The sequence below is a fragment of the Triturus cristatus genome, chromosome 2_2, assembly GCF_964204655.1.
Source record: "Triturus cristatus chromosome 2_2, aTriCri1.1, whole genome shotgun sequence".
Taxonomy (NCBI): domain Eukaryota; kingdom Metazoa; phylum Chordata; class Amphibia; order Caudata; family Salamandridae; genus Triturus; species Triturus cristatus.
In genome coordinates, this window is record NC_140582.1 from 105,691,869 (window position 1) to 105,709,210 (window position 17,342).

Consider the following 17,342-nt stretch of genomic DNA (forward strand, 5'->3'; position numbering starts at 1 on the left):
CGCCGTTCCATGATAATATGGCCCTAAGCACTCTTCATTTTCTAGCTTACAGTGTATCCAGACAGTTCCAGTGGCTTCCTAGTTTGCTAGATGGGTACCATCTATATGAGACCGTCCTCTCGAGAGCTCAAAGTTCGGTAGGGGGCTCTCCACAGATTGATTTTTCCTGCACCCTGGACTCTGAAACAGCTTCCTTCTGCTCCTTACTACTGCCTTGAGCTGCTTCAAATTCAGTATCACCCAGGTGAAGGCATCACATCCTTTTGCTCCTGCCATACCACTTAGAGGTTTGCCAACTCGAAGAGGTGTGCTCACATCCCTTAACTTGATGGTATGGGGGTTGGTGAGTCTGAAGAGGGTCAGAGAAACCTTTCACGAGCTGATGACCCAATATTCTCTACAATGAGATACCTTCCGATTATATGGCAATGTGCTGTGGACACTCAAAACACATTAGAATTTCCAATACACTTAGTCAGAAATAAACACATTACTTCAAACCTATACACTATTGAACACAGCAGGAGGCTAATCACCTGGCTCTACAGAGCCCTTCACCTGTACACCGGAGTGAGTCTCCTCCTATTGACAGAGAAAAGGGAACAAGATTTAGACAGCCCTCTCAGACAGAGACTGGCAGAGAATTCTGGAACCCACTCATAACACTTCCCAGAATGCCAAGTTCAAGTGTATACAATTTCACATCCTACACAGGGCTTACCTTACACCACCCAGGCTTCAACTCATATACCCCACAATAATTGATGCCTGCCTGAGAGCTTGCGACACACCAGCTGACATAATGCACATGTTCCGGGCTTGTCATTTGGTGAACTCTTTCTGAGCAGAGGTGCTGAGGGATAGCCCTCAAATTACTGACCACACAGATATTAATGGTCTACAGGCCATCCTCTTCAGACTTTTCCACGGGCCTAAAATGAGAATGGTCACTACGAGATTTGTCAATCTGACCCTGGTGATTACTAAGAGTGCCATTGAAATGGAACTAAGTCATAAGAAACTAGGGGCCTCATTGATGAAAAGTGACGCATCGCCGAGTGAAAACAGCGAGGCATCACTTTTCATTGCCCCCTCCTTGCGACATGCTGGATGCGTCATATTTACAGTATGACGCATCATGTCGCAAGGAGTTATGGATTCGTCAGTATTTCTGACATATCTGTAAGTGCAAAAATTACGCATTGCAGGAGTGTGTCACGAAAGTGGCACAGCTCCATCAATGGGTCATTTCACATTGGCAAGTCCCATTTCAAATGCGCCTGCGTCAGTCTTACGCCTGCTGTGAGGCAGGCGTAAGTTATTGACACATTTGCGTCCTTGAAGTGACACAGTGAAATTTCATAGATTTCATTGCGTCGCTTTCTGAAACACTGTGGGGCAGATCTACAAGGAAGTGCCGCAGCGTGACAACGCAAGCCCTTTGGCTGTGCCACGCTGGGGCACTTCCGAAGCACAGGAATGCAACATATTTACAATAATATGTCGCATTCCTGTGCTCTCCCCTATGCTGGCGCACAAACTGCAGCCATGCGCCGGAGCAAGCACCCTTGCACCATGGTGCAAGGATGCCTTCGTCATGGGAAGATTGTTTGTGTGCCGGAAGGGGCACCTTCCTGCAAAAAACAACCACTACAGGCATTTTCCTCTTTCAATGGGTGCTGTAGAATGCAGCACGCTTTGAAAGATGAAAAAACGAGGAGAAATGAAAACATTTCTCCTCGTTGCACCTCGCTACGCCTCCCCGGGGAGGCGTAGCATTGACACGCATTTCCAGATTTAAGATTACTTGCCATATTTGCAAGGAGAGGAAAATTCATGCAGGGTGGCTTTTCCTTTCCTTGGAAATATGGAGAAGTGAAATGCACCTCCAGTACTGGTGGCGCAGGGGGCTCGCAAATCTACCCCTCTATCTTTTGGGTAGGCGCATTGCCGTCAGACCAGTCATTAAGCTATATTTTTCCGAAGTGGCCAACTTTATTGATTTTAGACGCAGCAAATTTGATTCTTTTCTCCTCCCGTTGATCACCTCAGCACGGCTTATCATCTTGTATCCATTGTTTGCTACAAGGAATTGTTTACACGGCACTGCTTTCCGTGTGGGGCGTTTCCAAACCAGCATACTTGCCCGCCAAACGTTTTAATAGATGTCACATTGTTGTTTTATGACACAGCACGTTTACGCACTTTGGGGCATATTAACAAGCCAGGCGATAAAATTATCGCCGCTTTAGTGGCAGAAAACTGCCGCTAAAACGGCGATAATGGGCTTGATAATACGCTCTATGGAATTCCAATTGAAGCCCATGTTAAATGTGAACGACATCTAACCTGAGCTTCAATTGGAATTTCATAGAGTATATTATCAAGCCCATTATCGCCGTTTTAGCGGCAGTTTTCTGCCGCTAAAGCAGCGATAATTTTATCGCCTGGCTTGTTAATATGCCCCCACGATACTTTTGTATCTCTCAGCTCCTTTGAGGGCTTTCAAATGAAGTCCTGCTCCTGGATTTTTCCAGTCCAGCACATCAGACAAAATTACTATGTATCCTCATTGGTTACAGAGAACGTTTCCTCAACTATACCGCTAATCTCTGTGCGGCCATTGGCCATTTTAAGATAAACTCGTAGATGGGCTTGGCATGCATACTCACACATCGGCCGCCAGTTCATTCCTGCCTTTATTAATCAGTTTGTCTCTTCTGCATTCGCTTTCAGAAACACGGAGGGAAGACAACACTGGAGCTAGCCATCCTGGAGGTGAGCTACTTGGGTTGCTTGGACTTTTGGCATTTTTGCTTTGCCCTACAAAATACTTTTTCTAAAACAAACATATATATTTTTTTCATTCCTTAGTGAATCCGTTGGAGATCGTGATGAACTTTTCACTCACCGCAGGCTTCATTTCTAAACAAGGCACATTGGCAGAGGCATGTCAAGGAGAGCAAAATGTCTGATTTCCTTGTATGTGACTTGTATTCCACATCTGGATCACAGAATGTGTACATTTTTTAGTTATCTAATCTCTTAACAGGTAATTCCTTTGGGTTTCATTTTGGAACTTTGCACTCTTGGCAATCTCCATGCATCTATTTTCTTATGACTTACATTCAAGCAGTCCTGGATAGGTAAGAGCACTTTCCAATAGAACTTTTTATTTTCCTCATCAAGTCCTACATGCCTCACACTAAACTGTTTGCATAGGATTTCCTATGCAGGATTGTCGATACATTTGATCCATTTTCCCGACTCCATCCAGTCCAGTTTTGCTCTCCTTTGATTCTCACATATAGTGAACACTACACACAGTCTGACTGACTATTCTCTATTACACAGGCTGTTCACATACTTATAGTCCTGAGGAAGACTCTGTGTGATGATTTTACAGAAACACATACCTACAGGGTCAAAACGTTAAGGATATTAACATTAAGGATCCATACTCTTGGCCAACAAGCCCGAAGAAAGTGCTGTTATTTAAATAGGCTCTATCTTGTTGAGCTGATTAGTTTGAAAAACAGACATTTTTCCAGAACATCTTTATTATTTTTACACTATGTTTATGTCATCTGTTGATTTTTGTTGCTAGATTTATTTGTTCACGTTGTGTCACCTTGTCACAAAGTCACTTCTTTAGTTATGTGTGCATAATAGCCACATATGACACTACAATTCTCTATCTTGTGTGTAACTTGGTTATATGATTAAGAATATACTGAGTAATCGCAGACTTTTGTGTGTTTTGTCAAATCATTAACTGCTCTCTTTCAAAGTGAATTGGCACAATCCCTGACACGTACATCTTGTATTGATAATTTGTTGGTCTATAAGTAGGTGAATGACATGATCACCATAATTACGCAAATACATTGGGTTTCCCAACTTAACACACTCTATGAAATTGTATACCCAGGTTCTGCGGAACACAGGACAAATCCATTATTGTTAATAGCGGAGAAGAAAATATCAGTGAAAGCCGCAAAGTCAATCTGACTGGCGATGAACTTCAGGCAGATAGGCAAGCAGGTTTGTCCCAGTCTCTTCATAGTTGTCAAAGCACTTTCTGGCCAAATGTTAAGTCCCAAGTTTTGGAAATTTACCATCTGGGCACCTTTAGCACCAGACCCAAGGTTTCAAGACTGGTGGGACACCTCTTGAGGGTTTAAGACTCACTCAGGCTGGGTCCAGGTGTGGGTTTAAGATGGTTGGAGCCTTTTACGTCCTGTAGCCCTGAACAGGAGGCCAGCAAACTAGCCCTTGGAGGTACTTCTGATAGTCCTGGATGAGGGTTTTAATGCAGGGCTCAACAGCAGGGCTGGCCTCTGAGGGTTCAAGGCAGAATCCAGGCAGCAAAGCAGTCCTTCCAGGTTCCTCTGCAGTATGGCTAGAGCACACAGCAAGTCACAGCAGCAAGCGTTCCTCTGAGAGTCCTTCTACTGGTCCAGTAGTGAACTGAAGAGGGAGTCTGAAGGTCGTATTTTTAATACCCAGGTTTCCTTCTTCTGGAAGGTAGGAGAAGCTGCTGGAAAGGTTCTTCGAAGTGCAAGGAATTTCGTTACTCCCCTGCCCTAGCTTCAAGCTAGCTGTACTGACAAAACAGGGTTGTTAGGCCCTCTGTGTGAAGGCAAACACAGGCTATTCAGCTGTAAGCTGGGCTGTGCTGACCTCCACTCCCTAATATTATCCTATTGGAAGGGTAGGCCTCACAATAGTGAAAAACTAATTTGGAAGTTTTTAATACCAGGACATGTAAAACCTAAAAGTACATGTCCAACCTTTTAATTACATAGAACCCTGCCCTTTGGGCTACCTACAGCCTACCTCAGGAGTGACTTATATGTAATAAAAGCGGAGTTTAAGGTTTGGCAAGGGGGTTTAAGTGCCAAGTCGATATGGCAGTGTAACACTGCATTCAGGCTGCAATGGTAGGCCTGGGACATATTTTAAAGTGCTACTTAAGTGGGTGGCACAATAGGTGTTGCAGGCTCACTTGTAGCATTTAATCTAGAGGCCCTGGGTATATGGTATACCATTCTACAAGGGACTTATAAGTAAATTAAATATGCCAATTAGTTATATGCAAATAAAACCATGTTTGACGGAGTGAGCACAAGCACTTGAGTACTGGTTACCAGTGGTAAAGTGCACAGAGTCCTAAGGCCAACAAAAACGAAACCCAGCAAAAATTGGAGGTAAGTAGGCTAAAGGTTTGGGGGAAGACCACCCAAAGGCTGACAGGTCTAACAAGCTTACTGGAACTTCAGTCAGGGAAAGGTCACCTTTCCTGTATTTTTCACAAAAATCTAACTTCACCGTAAGGAATACTTTGAAAGGTCTGACTGCAGATGATTTAAAAGTTGCAGCAGCCTGAAGCCATGTTTTTCTTGTTAGCCCAGTAGATGACACAACATGGGATGCAATCCACAGGCCAATTGCCAGCCTATTCTTTTTCATAAGTTCATTTTGCTATGGCTTGATTCTGATTTTTATGAGGAGACTGGGTCACACTGTGGTTTCATGGGGATGTTGCTTGGTTGATACCATGATACGAAGTCCTATGCCTTGTAGTGTGTGCGCCCTTTTACAGGCTTGCCTAAGTAGTTCAGTTGTAAGGCCTTTTCAAGAGAACAGAGTGTGTTCTGCCCCAAAAGTTGATTTGTGTGCATTGTAGAGCCTAGGGCCTTGTACTTGAGGCATATGTCCGTATGATGTTGCTGCTTAAGATGTTTGGAACTTTGTATGGAAGTTGTCAAGTGGAGGTCCTTAGTGAGTGCAGAGAATGCAGCCAGATTCTATCCACAGGCAGGACCCTTAATCCAGTAAGCCTTTTCAGAAAGATTGTCAAGCAGAATTCCATAATAGCATGTAAAAAAAATCTAAATAACTCACCTCATCCATTCCAGAAGCTGTGAAGTAGATCCCAATCTCATTCGCATATTTCTGCAACTCCCTGTATTGATCATGGCTGAACTCTAGGTGGCGCTTGTGGTCTCCATATGTCTTTCCCCAAGAGTGTTTGGATGTGTATGGTCTCTCCAAGGCCTTTTTTATGAACCTGTGTTCAAGCTCACTCTTCTGGAACTTGGCACAGTCTGCACCACAATCCTGGAAAAAATGCAATACTCCAATTACATAAGGTTTCATTCAAAATAATTAATACACATCTGCAAAGGTTCTCTGGGTAGAGGTTCCTGTCACTGACATTACCACATATATGTTCCTTCACGTCTCTAACCTTTGGATTTAAAGAGCTGCTGGCATACTCCTATGAAAGAAGCTGAATTATTTTCTGTGCGCCAGTAGACAGGAAAGTCATAATTATATTAAAGACACAGAGGCAAATTTGCTTTCCAACCGTACTACTTTTTCATGCCAGCCATGGTTAGATACACCACTACAGAGTCCAGCAGTCCTTAGGTTAGGACTGCAAGACAAGGGAAGTGGATGAACCAGCACCCTTAAACATTGTCTTTCCTTGCCCGTTCAGCAACGTGTGGAATTCAATGCCTGGTTCATAAAGCATTTTACAGGGGAGGAGCCAAGGACATCCAAAAAATGTTCATCCCTATACCCCCGCTCGCGCTTTGAGATCCAGTAATTGGACCTTCTTCAGATTGACAGGATTAGGAGAGTGAGATGGGGTGGAAGAGCTTTCTCAAACTGTGCAGCAAAGTTGTGGAATAAAATGCCAACAGCCATGAGATTTCTGTCAAATCAACAAGCTTTTAGGAAAGATCTGAAAACCTGGCTGTTTGCCTCAATCTAGCTCCTGTAATGTAAGCGGCACCACTTCCATATACACCAGCGTCAAGACGCCACGGCATTCTAGCACTTTACAAACACATATCCTATCCTATCCTTGCTGATCTAGATAAAATTAGAAGTTGTTTAGAATGCAAAATAAAATCATCAACCAGAAGAAAACAGTGGAGATGATTGGAGATGAAAATAGAAAACATACACACATGTAGTAATAGGGCAACAATGCATCTTTTATAAGAGAGTCTGTGGTGGAATAACATTCGCCTCTGTGTCTTTAATAACATAAATTGTTACCCTCAATGATCTAATTAACAAAATCTGAGTTTATGAATAAATCTGAGGTACATATTATGCCTTTTTAAAGAAGGCTGACAACTACCAAAGATGCTTGTGACACCAGTTTGTAATAAAATGTGTTGAACGCTGAAAGTCTTTACAAATCAACCAATGTCCTCCATTCAAGCACCAGCCAAAAAGTCTCCACAGGCCATGGTGCATCTGACTAAATGGGCCACAAATTATTGCATGGTTGATACCAGGAGAAGCCATGATTCATTTAATCCTAAGGGACAAAGTCAGGAAGGGCAACCCTCATGCGATTATTTCAAAGCTATGAGCAAATGTAGAAAAGATGTTATTAAAACAGTAGGTTGCAATTCACAATACTTTATACATCATACGACTCAAAGCTTATTATCTTCAGTGAAATACTGATATTCAACACTGATTGAAGCATTTTTAAATTGAGCCTAGGCGGCGCGCATGCGTTATCTGCAAGACCTGCTGTAATCCCGATATCACGTATAATTCCTCCTGCTGCTTGCCTTTGGTAAACTCCAGCATTGCTCTGCTTTCCTGGCTCATTATTGGTGGGCGATACCGCAACGTCACTTCCGTTTTATGGGAAGGGGCACCAGCCAACTACAATATACTTAAGCTGTAGGTCTGCATCTGTTTCGTTTAGGGATTACTTCGTTTTTTTTTTTTATCCCCATGGCGCCCGCTTCATGGACTGCCATGCACATAGGTTTAATATGCACGGGCGCCATGCTTCATGTTGTAGCATGGCGCCCGCTCTCATCATTAATTATTATCATGGGGGCCAATTCACGGGCCACCATGTGCCTGAAGTTTATGTGCATGGGCCCCGCGATTTGTTTAAGCACGGCACCCGCTTTCATATTTTTCCTTTGCTGTTTCTCTCCTTGTGACTGACCTGCCTGTTCCTCTCCACACTTTGATGGCCCCTGATGTGATCGGGAAGAAACCTCGTTAACCAGGCACTGCGCATTAAAAGTGAAATAAAATATTTAGGGCCTCATTTATGAAAAGTGACGCATCACTGCGTGAAAACAGTGATGCGTCACTTTTCACTGCGCCCTCCCTGCGACTCCAATGATGCGTCATATTTACAGTATGACGCATCATGTCGCAAGGAGTCACAGATACGTCAGTATTTCTGACATATCGGTAGGCGCAAAAGTGACGCATTGCTGGAGTGTGTCACAAAAGTGACGCAACTCCAGCAATGTGTCCTTTCACATGGGGCAAGCCCCATGTGAAATGGCCTGCGTCAGTCTTACGCCTTCTGTGAGGCAGGCGTAAGATATTGACGCATTTGCACCCTAGAAGTGGCACAGTGAAATCTCGTAGATTTCACTGCGTCACTTCTACGATGCTTACTTACGTTGGAACGCCCACCCTGCATACATTATACCTGACGCAGGTATAATGTAGCGCAGGGGTTTACAAAGTGACGCATCTACCTAGATGCGTCACTTTGTAAATATGGTGCAACAAGGTACAGTTTTTACGCCGCTTATGCGTCACAAAAAGTGACGCACCGGCGGCGCAAAAGTGACACAAGGACTCATAAATGAGCCCCTAAGTTGTTTCAGCATCTCTTGCTTATCGTGCTCCTGACTATTCCAGGTACGATGCTCCATAACTCTGTGCTTCAAGAAAGTCCACGCAGTCTTGTCATTTAAGCTTTCTTTACAACTTATTTCAAGGAAAATTACCTCCCCGTTGTATGTTCTAAAAATTTGACCCACCTGGTGAAATCACTATTTTGGATGTATGACGTTACAACGCATGCTGTTACAACGCATGCTGTTACAACGAAAGTTTTACAACGCGAGTGCATTGACAACGCAGGACATTACAACGCAAGTCTTTACATCGACTTGCACTAGATGGCGTGCTAACATTAAAAAAGTGTAATTTACTATTCCAACTCCAGTCCACGTAACAGTAGGGAAGGTGTTGGGATAGTAAACTACACTATTTTTAATGTTAGCACGCCATCTAGTGCAAGTCGATGTAAAGACTTGCGTTGTAATGTCTTGCGTTGTCAATGCACTCGCATTGTAACAGTTTCGTTGTAATGGTAGTGCGTTGTAAAAGTTGCGTTGTAAAGGTTGTTCCCCCACTATTTTGGTTAAATGAGGAACTAACACGTGCCATCCTATAAAGCAATGATTTAGGGTGCTTTTAGTGGTGTTTGGGCGTAATTTAGTTTGTCTCACAAGTAAACATGGCATTGAAATGTTAATTCTGTTGTTGGTCTTTCCCCTAGTATTAGGCAGTCTTCTGAACATTGGTCAAATTGTAGTGTATCTGAAACTGAGTTTCACTTAACCGTTTGTTTTTGTTAAAAAAATAAATAATTTGTACCCATTAGTCATCGAATCTCCCTACCATAGATTCTCCTGCTGACATAAGTAATGCTTTGCTCACAGGGCTCTTCGAAGTGCGACTGTGGCATGGGGAGAAACTTTCTAACTCAGTTCATCTTTTTTCTACCACTGACTGTCTCTGCTGTTTTCTAGTTGGCCCCTATTTCGTCTTTGGGCCCCCTCAGTCCCTAACAGTACTTTGTTGTGGAACTGCCTCTGGGGCTTGATTATAAAGTCATCAAGTGGTGGTGGATGAAGTGCCCCATCTGGGCTGCCTTTCATTGACCTAGTCACTGTTAAAAACATGAAGCCAGTAGGCTGTGGTTTATTCATTCAACCAGTGTGTTTGTTGGTTTAGGTTACAGCATAAGGTTTAGTAAGTTATCTTTACTTTAAAGATCTTATATTTAGCACCCCACCAGCATTTATGTTTGTTTAAAAATTAACATGGCGCCAAGCGCATAAAGTTTATGTACATGGGCGCCGTACTTTGTTTCAGAACAGCGTCCGCTTTCATGTTTCTGCACACGCTTGTGTTCTCAGCCGATCCTCATTAGATGGCAAGCGCTTGTGTTTTCAGCTGATCCTCGTTTAGTTTTGCAATCGTACTTGAACTAAGTATCATTGCCCCCCATTATTCCATGGTATTTGGAACACGGTCCTCAGACACTTGTTACTGCAGGCATGTGCTATGTGTTGTGACAGAGGAAATGTAGGTTGTGCGTATACTCTGTGTCATGCTTTCCGTCTGGGCATTTTTAGCCCATATGCCGGGTCAGGTTTGTACTTGTGCTGGATCCTGAGTTTGTATGTGTGCCTGATAAGTACCCAGTGTTGCAAATAAATAATATGCTACTTTCTGCTTGCTGCCCTATGTATACTGTGAGTTGGGCAAGAATTTGTTGGGAACCCTGAACTCAATGCTGGGCAGTCAGCCTGCAGCAGGTCTCCACTTTGTGCCATGAATGCACATGGTTGTCCAGATCTGTACTCACCACGGAATATACATTCAGGGATACACATGTATTCAGTGCTGCTCTTCGTTTCAGTGCTGTATGCCCCTGTCACAGTGCCACTCTTCGCTGCATCCGTCCCAGTCCCTTTTTCACTGTTTTCTCATAGGGGCCCCTCCCCCACCTTCACAGTTTTGCTCTGACTTTTGCTACTCATTCTATCACCCTCATCTCTCAGGGTCTCTCTCGCCACCTCCTGCACCACTCATTCTTCCACCCACCCCAGCTTTACGATCCACTCTCTCACCACTAACTCTACCCCTCTCTTCCTTACCTTGCTCTCCCCTATCGTTCCTTCTCATTCACATTCATCAGTGACATACTCCGCGCACAGACAACAGGGACGATAAATCGCCCATAAAAACTAAACAGGTGACCTCCACTGCTTGCTCTCACTTCCGCTCTGGCTATTACCCCTCTTTCCCAGTTTCCCTCTGCTCCACATTTATTCCCTGATTCTCTCCCACCTCCACTCTTCTTCTGTTGCCTCATATTTTCCAGATTTCCTCATGCTCCCACTTGGGTCTCTGCCTTCTACATCTCCACATTTCTTAGCTGTTTCTCTGTCTCCCAGTTCTATGGTCCTTTCTTCCTCCTCTGGTCGCTCTCCCACATCCACGTCCTGCAGGGTCTCTCCCGCATTTCCCAACTTTCTCTCTTACCTTAGTCTCTCCCATTCCCTCCCCATTAGCTCCACCAGTCTGCTTACAGTTTCAGTCTTTCTTCTATTTTTGTTGCCCCTCTTCCGCAATCTGCATCATTTCTACTTCTCACCTCGCCACGATCAGCCTTTCATTTTCCCTTTCATCTCCAGCACTTATTCCCTCACCTCTACATGCTCCATCCCCCTTCTCTTCCCCATACTGTCAACATAATTTCACTCAATGCGACACACTTCCACACCACACAATTCAACTCTTCACATTTCAATTCCACACCACTTAATTCGACAACAAACCACATAATTCAAATCAACAACACAATTACACAACACACCACATATATCCAACACATGCCATAGAATTCCACATCAGGCAACAAAATTCAACGGCACATCACATAATTAAACTCCACTACATACCACTCCATAACACAAAATACCATTCCACGTAATTACACTCCATAACACACAATCCCACACCACATAATTCCAGTACACTCGACACAACATCATTACTATCTACCAAAATCCACTGCACACCATGCCACGTAAACCCACTACACATATCCACTCCATACCACACAATTCCACCACACACAATTGCACAACTAACAATACCAATTCAACCCACATAATTCCACTCCATACAACATACATCCACTACTCTCCAAACCAAAACACATGGGTAAAAGACATTGGGTCACATGTATCAAGCTTTTTTACGGTCGCCAACAGCCGTTTGTGACCAGAAAAAGTCCTTTTCTGATGCATGAACCCATTTCCATTCCCAAATTAGGTAATTGCAATTGTTTGCGATTACCTAAATTGCAAATGCATTTAGGGAATCGCAAATTGTGATTCCCTAAAGGCGAGGCATCAAGCCTTTCCTAAATGCAAACTGTGCATTTAAGAAACGCTAATTACCATCAACTGCAAGTTTATGGTAATTTGCTATTTCTTTAAAAAATGCACAAAAGTGCATAATTCAAAGTGACACGTGGCACACACACAGGCCTTGGATTAGCATTGGCAATTTGCCATTACCAATTTGGTGATCACAATTTGCGAATGCATTCCCATTCATTCCTATTGGCCTATAGGACCATAGGAATGAATTGAGTGACATTACCTAATTGTGATTCACAATTTGCGAATCACTATTAGGAAATGTTTAGGAATCGCAATTTAATTTGTGATTTCTACATGCATAAGGAATTATGACTCTTAAATAACGATTCCTTAAAAATCGCTATTTAGGAATCTTACAGGCACATGCATCAAAGCTATTTGCGATCGCAAACGGCGCGAATCGCAAAAATCGGCCGTTTGCGATCGCAAAAATAGCTTTTGCGATGCATGAAACAACTTGCCACTCGCAATTTAAGAAATCGCTAATTATTGTGATTTCTTAAATAGCGATTGCATTTAAGGAATCCCTAATTGAGATTCCTTAAATGCAATGCATTACAGTTTAAAAAATAGCGATTACGCTATTAGCGTGCGCAAATTACCATGAGGCTGGACCTCATGGTAATTTGCGAAAACTTAGAAAAATGCACTTATTTGCATTTTTCTAAGTTTCATGTTGCCCACACACATGCCCTTAGAGCATGTGTGTATGCAACATTGGTGCAGAGTGAACATACATGGGTGCAATAGGGTGTCCTTTGGACACCCTTGCACCATCGAAATTGCGGGAGCAATTTGCGAGTGCCTACTGGTACTCGCAAATTGCTCCCGCAATCTCTAATTCATTCCTATGGGCCTGGAGGACATTCCTTAATTGCGACTCGCAATTTGCTAGTCGCAATTAAGGAATTTGTGGGAATCGCTATTTCTTTAGCGATTCCTACATGCATAGGGTTTTGCTATTCCTCTTTGCGATTCCTTAATAATCGCTATTAAGGAATCGCAAAACCCTATGATGATGCATGTGCCTATTAATTCTTTATGTTGATGCATGTGGCCCATTGTCTTTTACAAGACCAATAGCTCTAACTCTTACAAATGAGAGACCTATTGCATTGAAAATTCTTGTTTACTCAGCCTTTCCTGAAGTGCAAAGGTTTTGCAAATCGCAAAGATATTTCAAAATGGTCTGCAACCTTTAAAATTACCTAATGATGTGCCTTGTGTGTTCTGAAAAACTGCCCACATACTGAGTATCTACCAATTTCTTCATTTGCAATTTGCTTTTGTTTCCGAAATAGAAATTTACAATTAACGGTTTGCAATTTGTGTATTTTAAACAATTGTAAATTCCTGTAAAACAGCACATAGCACATGCAATTTAGCATCAGATTGAAGCAGTCGGTAAACAGGTGCAAAGTATAAAACATCAGTCAAAATGCAAATTCCTGCAAATATTCACAGGGGCACCACACTATGCTAAGGTGAGAAAATGCTCCTTTTAGGAGCACGTTAAACAACAATGGGGTGACCCTGTGTCTACGTTTAATTCCAAAAGCAATTACATCAAAAAGATAGTGAAAATGTACTGGAACTTGGTTGCCACTGACCTGAACACTACAGAAGATCCTGTTTTTGCTTTTAAAAGAGGCAAGAATATCAAGGACAATGTTGTTAAAGCTTACCTGGAGCCACCCAAGCCAACTGACCTCAGAGGACATTGGGGCCTACCACCCATAACTGGCCACCTCAAATGTGGCCAGTGTAAGGCTTGTCCCCTAACTATTGAAGGATCCACGTTCACCCACAACAACAGGACGCATCAGCTGCCATTATTCACTAATTGCAACAGTACCGATGTGGTGTACGCCATTTGCTGCCCGTGTAATATGCTATATGTGGGGCAGACCACCCAGAAAGTAAAAGCTAGAATATTGCAACATATGAGCAGAGTTAGGTGCAAGGTACATGGAGCCCCTATGGTTGAACATTTCATGACACATAACCACCTCCCGGATAGCATTTGCTGGTGGGTACTAGAGAAAATCAGCCCCCACCCCAGTGGGGGCTCTCTAACTAATTCCCTGAACTTCAAAGAATGTAGGTGGATCCACTCTTTAAACACAGTGGTAGATGGTCTCAGCGAACAGGAGGAAACATCTAGGCAGATGGGGAAGTTATAGTATACATTTGCTCATAGATGCATAGCCAACTAATTTTGTTCCTGTACTTTTACATGACATGATAAGACTAGTGCTACTTGGCCCAGCACAGGTAACAGTATTTTTCCATCATACTGTCTGTACGCTTAGTATGTATCCTATGTATATAACACAGAGATGAAACTGTATGATTAGTATATAACTGTATGCCTGGTACGTATCCTTTGTGTTACTCATATACTGTCTACAATGTTTCGATATTTTCTGTAACTCTGAATATAACACAGACAGGAGACTACATGATTTGTATATAACTTTATTGTAATTGCTCTGTGAGAAGTTGGCCTGGCATATGCTGGTCACTAGTTATAGTGGCCACCTTGCATCAGTCCAAATCGACTCTTATGGTAGATAGGTTTAAGACAACCTTTTAAAGAAAACTACCCTAGTGGTAGCTGTGGAGAGCAGCCTTCAGGCTAAGTCTCTGAGGAATGTAAAGCAGCTTGTTTTACCTTATAATCTCTTGAATTACAAAATGAAAGGACACCACACAGGTATATATATCAAATATATATGTATTTATTTCTAGACACACTCTACTAATCTCTTTATGAGATTAGAAGCCAGGAACACATTCAAATATCAACGTTTCACAATAAGTTAAACACAAATATGGCTGGGGCCCTAGGGGCGTACCAGACCATATACTAAAAAAGAGGTTTAGGAAAGTCGACTTGCAGAATGACAAGTCCTAGGGCCTGTAGAATTGCTGGGGCTTCACTACTGCAGTGAAAGCAGGTAAGTAACAGACCCACGGGAGACACATGCAGTGTGTGAACACAGCCGCGGTTCCCTATTGATTACAATGGAGCAAGTCGCGGTTTGATTTTTAAAGTTTTAGGGTACTTTGAGGAAGTCTACAAGCAAGCCACTTACAAGGTAAGTAATTTGAGGGCCAACACACACTAGGGCACCGGAGTGCACGAGTTACCTCACCCAGGGAAGCCGTGTGCATAGGTGTCTTTTGGTGTCGGGTCGCTGTTTTCTATGGAGACCAAAGAAGATTTGCTGCTTGCGAAGACTGAAGAAGTATCCGGTGGAATCCAAGGCTGGATTCATGATGTAGAAGACCTGAAAATTGAAGGGACAGTGTTCACAGTCACTTGTCAGTGACCCGGGGCCAGGAAGATGCCCACGGATGTCGGTTGATTTCAGGTGATCAAAGGTGTTCTTCGCTCATGAGGTCCAGGAGAGATCGACGATGACCAGCAGCTGGATTCAGAGTGTCCCACAACGTCTGCAGCTGATGGAGGTGTTGGCAACCGGATTGGAGCCAACAAGCCTTGGCAACAGCAAGTCTTGTGTAGAGTGAAGAAAGTCGATGATGCAGACCAGCAAAGTCTGAGGGACTCACCCAGCAAAGGTGAGTGAGGGCAGGCCTGGAGCAACCAGGGGAGCCCTTTTAGTTGATAAGAAAGCCTTCGGGGGACCCACAAGCCATGGGCAAGGGATCGCAAAGACGCCTCTTGAGGAAATGCTTCACAGGAGCCCACGGTAACTCGGGATGGGGTAGGCCTCTGATTTTCGCTGCAAAACCTGATGGAGGCTTGGGCCAAAAGTGGTCCAAAGCACAAGTTCGTAGAATGTCGTGAAGGGGTTGCTCTCGACAATAGTGCACGGTTCACAGGTATTGCGGTTCCTTGTCACTCGTGGGGTCCACTCGCCTCAGCTCTGCTGGGGAGACGCACAATGGCCGTCGAGAAGTCATGAAATCTACTTCCAGGGTTGCAGGGACTTTGGACTCTGCCAGGAGCGGGAAAGTTTGCGACTGTTGATTCAAGTTTTGTTGCCTGCCAAGCAGGGGAGTCACTCCTTGACTCCAAGGGAGATTCTTCTGTCTTCCAAAGATAGTGGAACGTCGAAGGGCCAGGATTATTCTTTGTAGAGCATCGCCCAGGGTTATCTACTTTGCAATGGCAAGGTTTCCTATCTTATACTAAAGATAGGGGTGGGACTAGGTCTATGACCACTCCTCTGGGAGGGTGAGGGTAGGGGGTGGTTACACCCACTTCCCTTTGTCCAGTTTCGCGCCAGAGCAGGGACAGGTAGCCCATGAACCAGTTTGAGCTGGCATATGCACAGAGGAGCCTACTGCTCCCCCAGTGCAGGACTTCAAAGCACTCTAGGAGTGCACCCACCCAGCCCCAATACACTAAATCCTGTCTGGAAGGTGGTGACACCTCCCTGTGAGAGGATGCCTATTGTTGGGCCTCCTCCACTGCGAGTTTCAGTCAGCAGCAGGAGGGCAGCCCAGTGTCTGTGCTGCTGGCATCCATTTGTGATGCCAGGGCTCTTTCAGATTTCTACCGTTTCACCACAGTAGGTACATGTCGTCCCCTCTAGAAGGGTGATATCATACTCCCACACCAGTTACTGGTGTGGGGGTATGATTCCAAGTTGTTTGACACAAAACACGACATGTTTTGATGCAGTCATTCCAAAGTTAGCATTAACCGGGAGGTTATAATGCGCTTAAGAGTATATGGTTTAACCGCATCCACAAACAGCAGCAGAGAATAGACACTGCCAGCTGCAGAGGGGCCCTGCTCAGGCAGAGGCACCCCTCACATTGTAAACCAAGCACTCTGCCCACAGGATTGATAGGGCCTGCCTTAGGGGTGACTGATAGGTTTAAATGTGTGTGTATGGTGAGATATAGGAACCTATACCTCCGTGAGGAGTGCTAACACTACCTCACCTAGGCTGCAGTAGCAGGCCTGTTGTGTCAGATTTAGTCTGCTTCCCAGGGGTGGCATAATACATGCTTCAGCCCCTGGTAGGCCTGTGAAGGGCCTATGCCCTTGGTACCTAGGGTACCATATACTAGGGGCTCATAAGGTACCACAGTATCCAATCACTAGTTCATCTAGTATGCACTCAAAGTTGTTTAGAGAGAACAGAGAGACTGGGGCCCTGATTAGCAGGGACCCAGCCAGACTATAGCCAGAAACCAGTGTATACATCAGAAAAAAAGTGGGGGCAACATAAGTGCAGATCCTACTCTCCTACATGCTCTATTCATATTATCCACAGATGTATCTGCTTTGTTTGATTCTTGTGCAAGGTGACGAATGTCATG

At 43.9% G+C, this 17,342-nt stretch overlaps 1 protein-coding gene across 1 annotated transcript in view; it reads right to left on the bottom strand.

Moving 5' to 3' along the window:
- Nucleotides 1-17,342, bottom strand: part of LOC146861954 (N-acetylneuraminate-9-phosphate synthase-like) — a 296,132-nt gene that overhangs the window by 190,578 nt on the left and 88,212 nt on the right. The window contains exon 2 of the mRNA XM_085641117.1: nt 5,908-6,123. Within this exon, the coding sequence (XP_085497243.1) occupies nt 5,908-6,123 (216 nt within the window). The remainder of the gene's footprint in view (nt 1-5,907; nt 6,124-17,342) is intronic.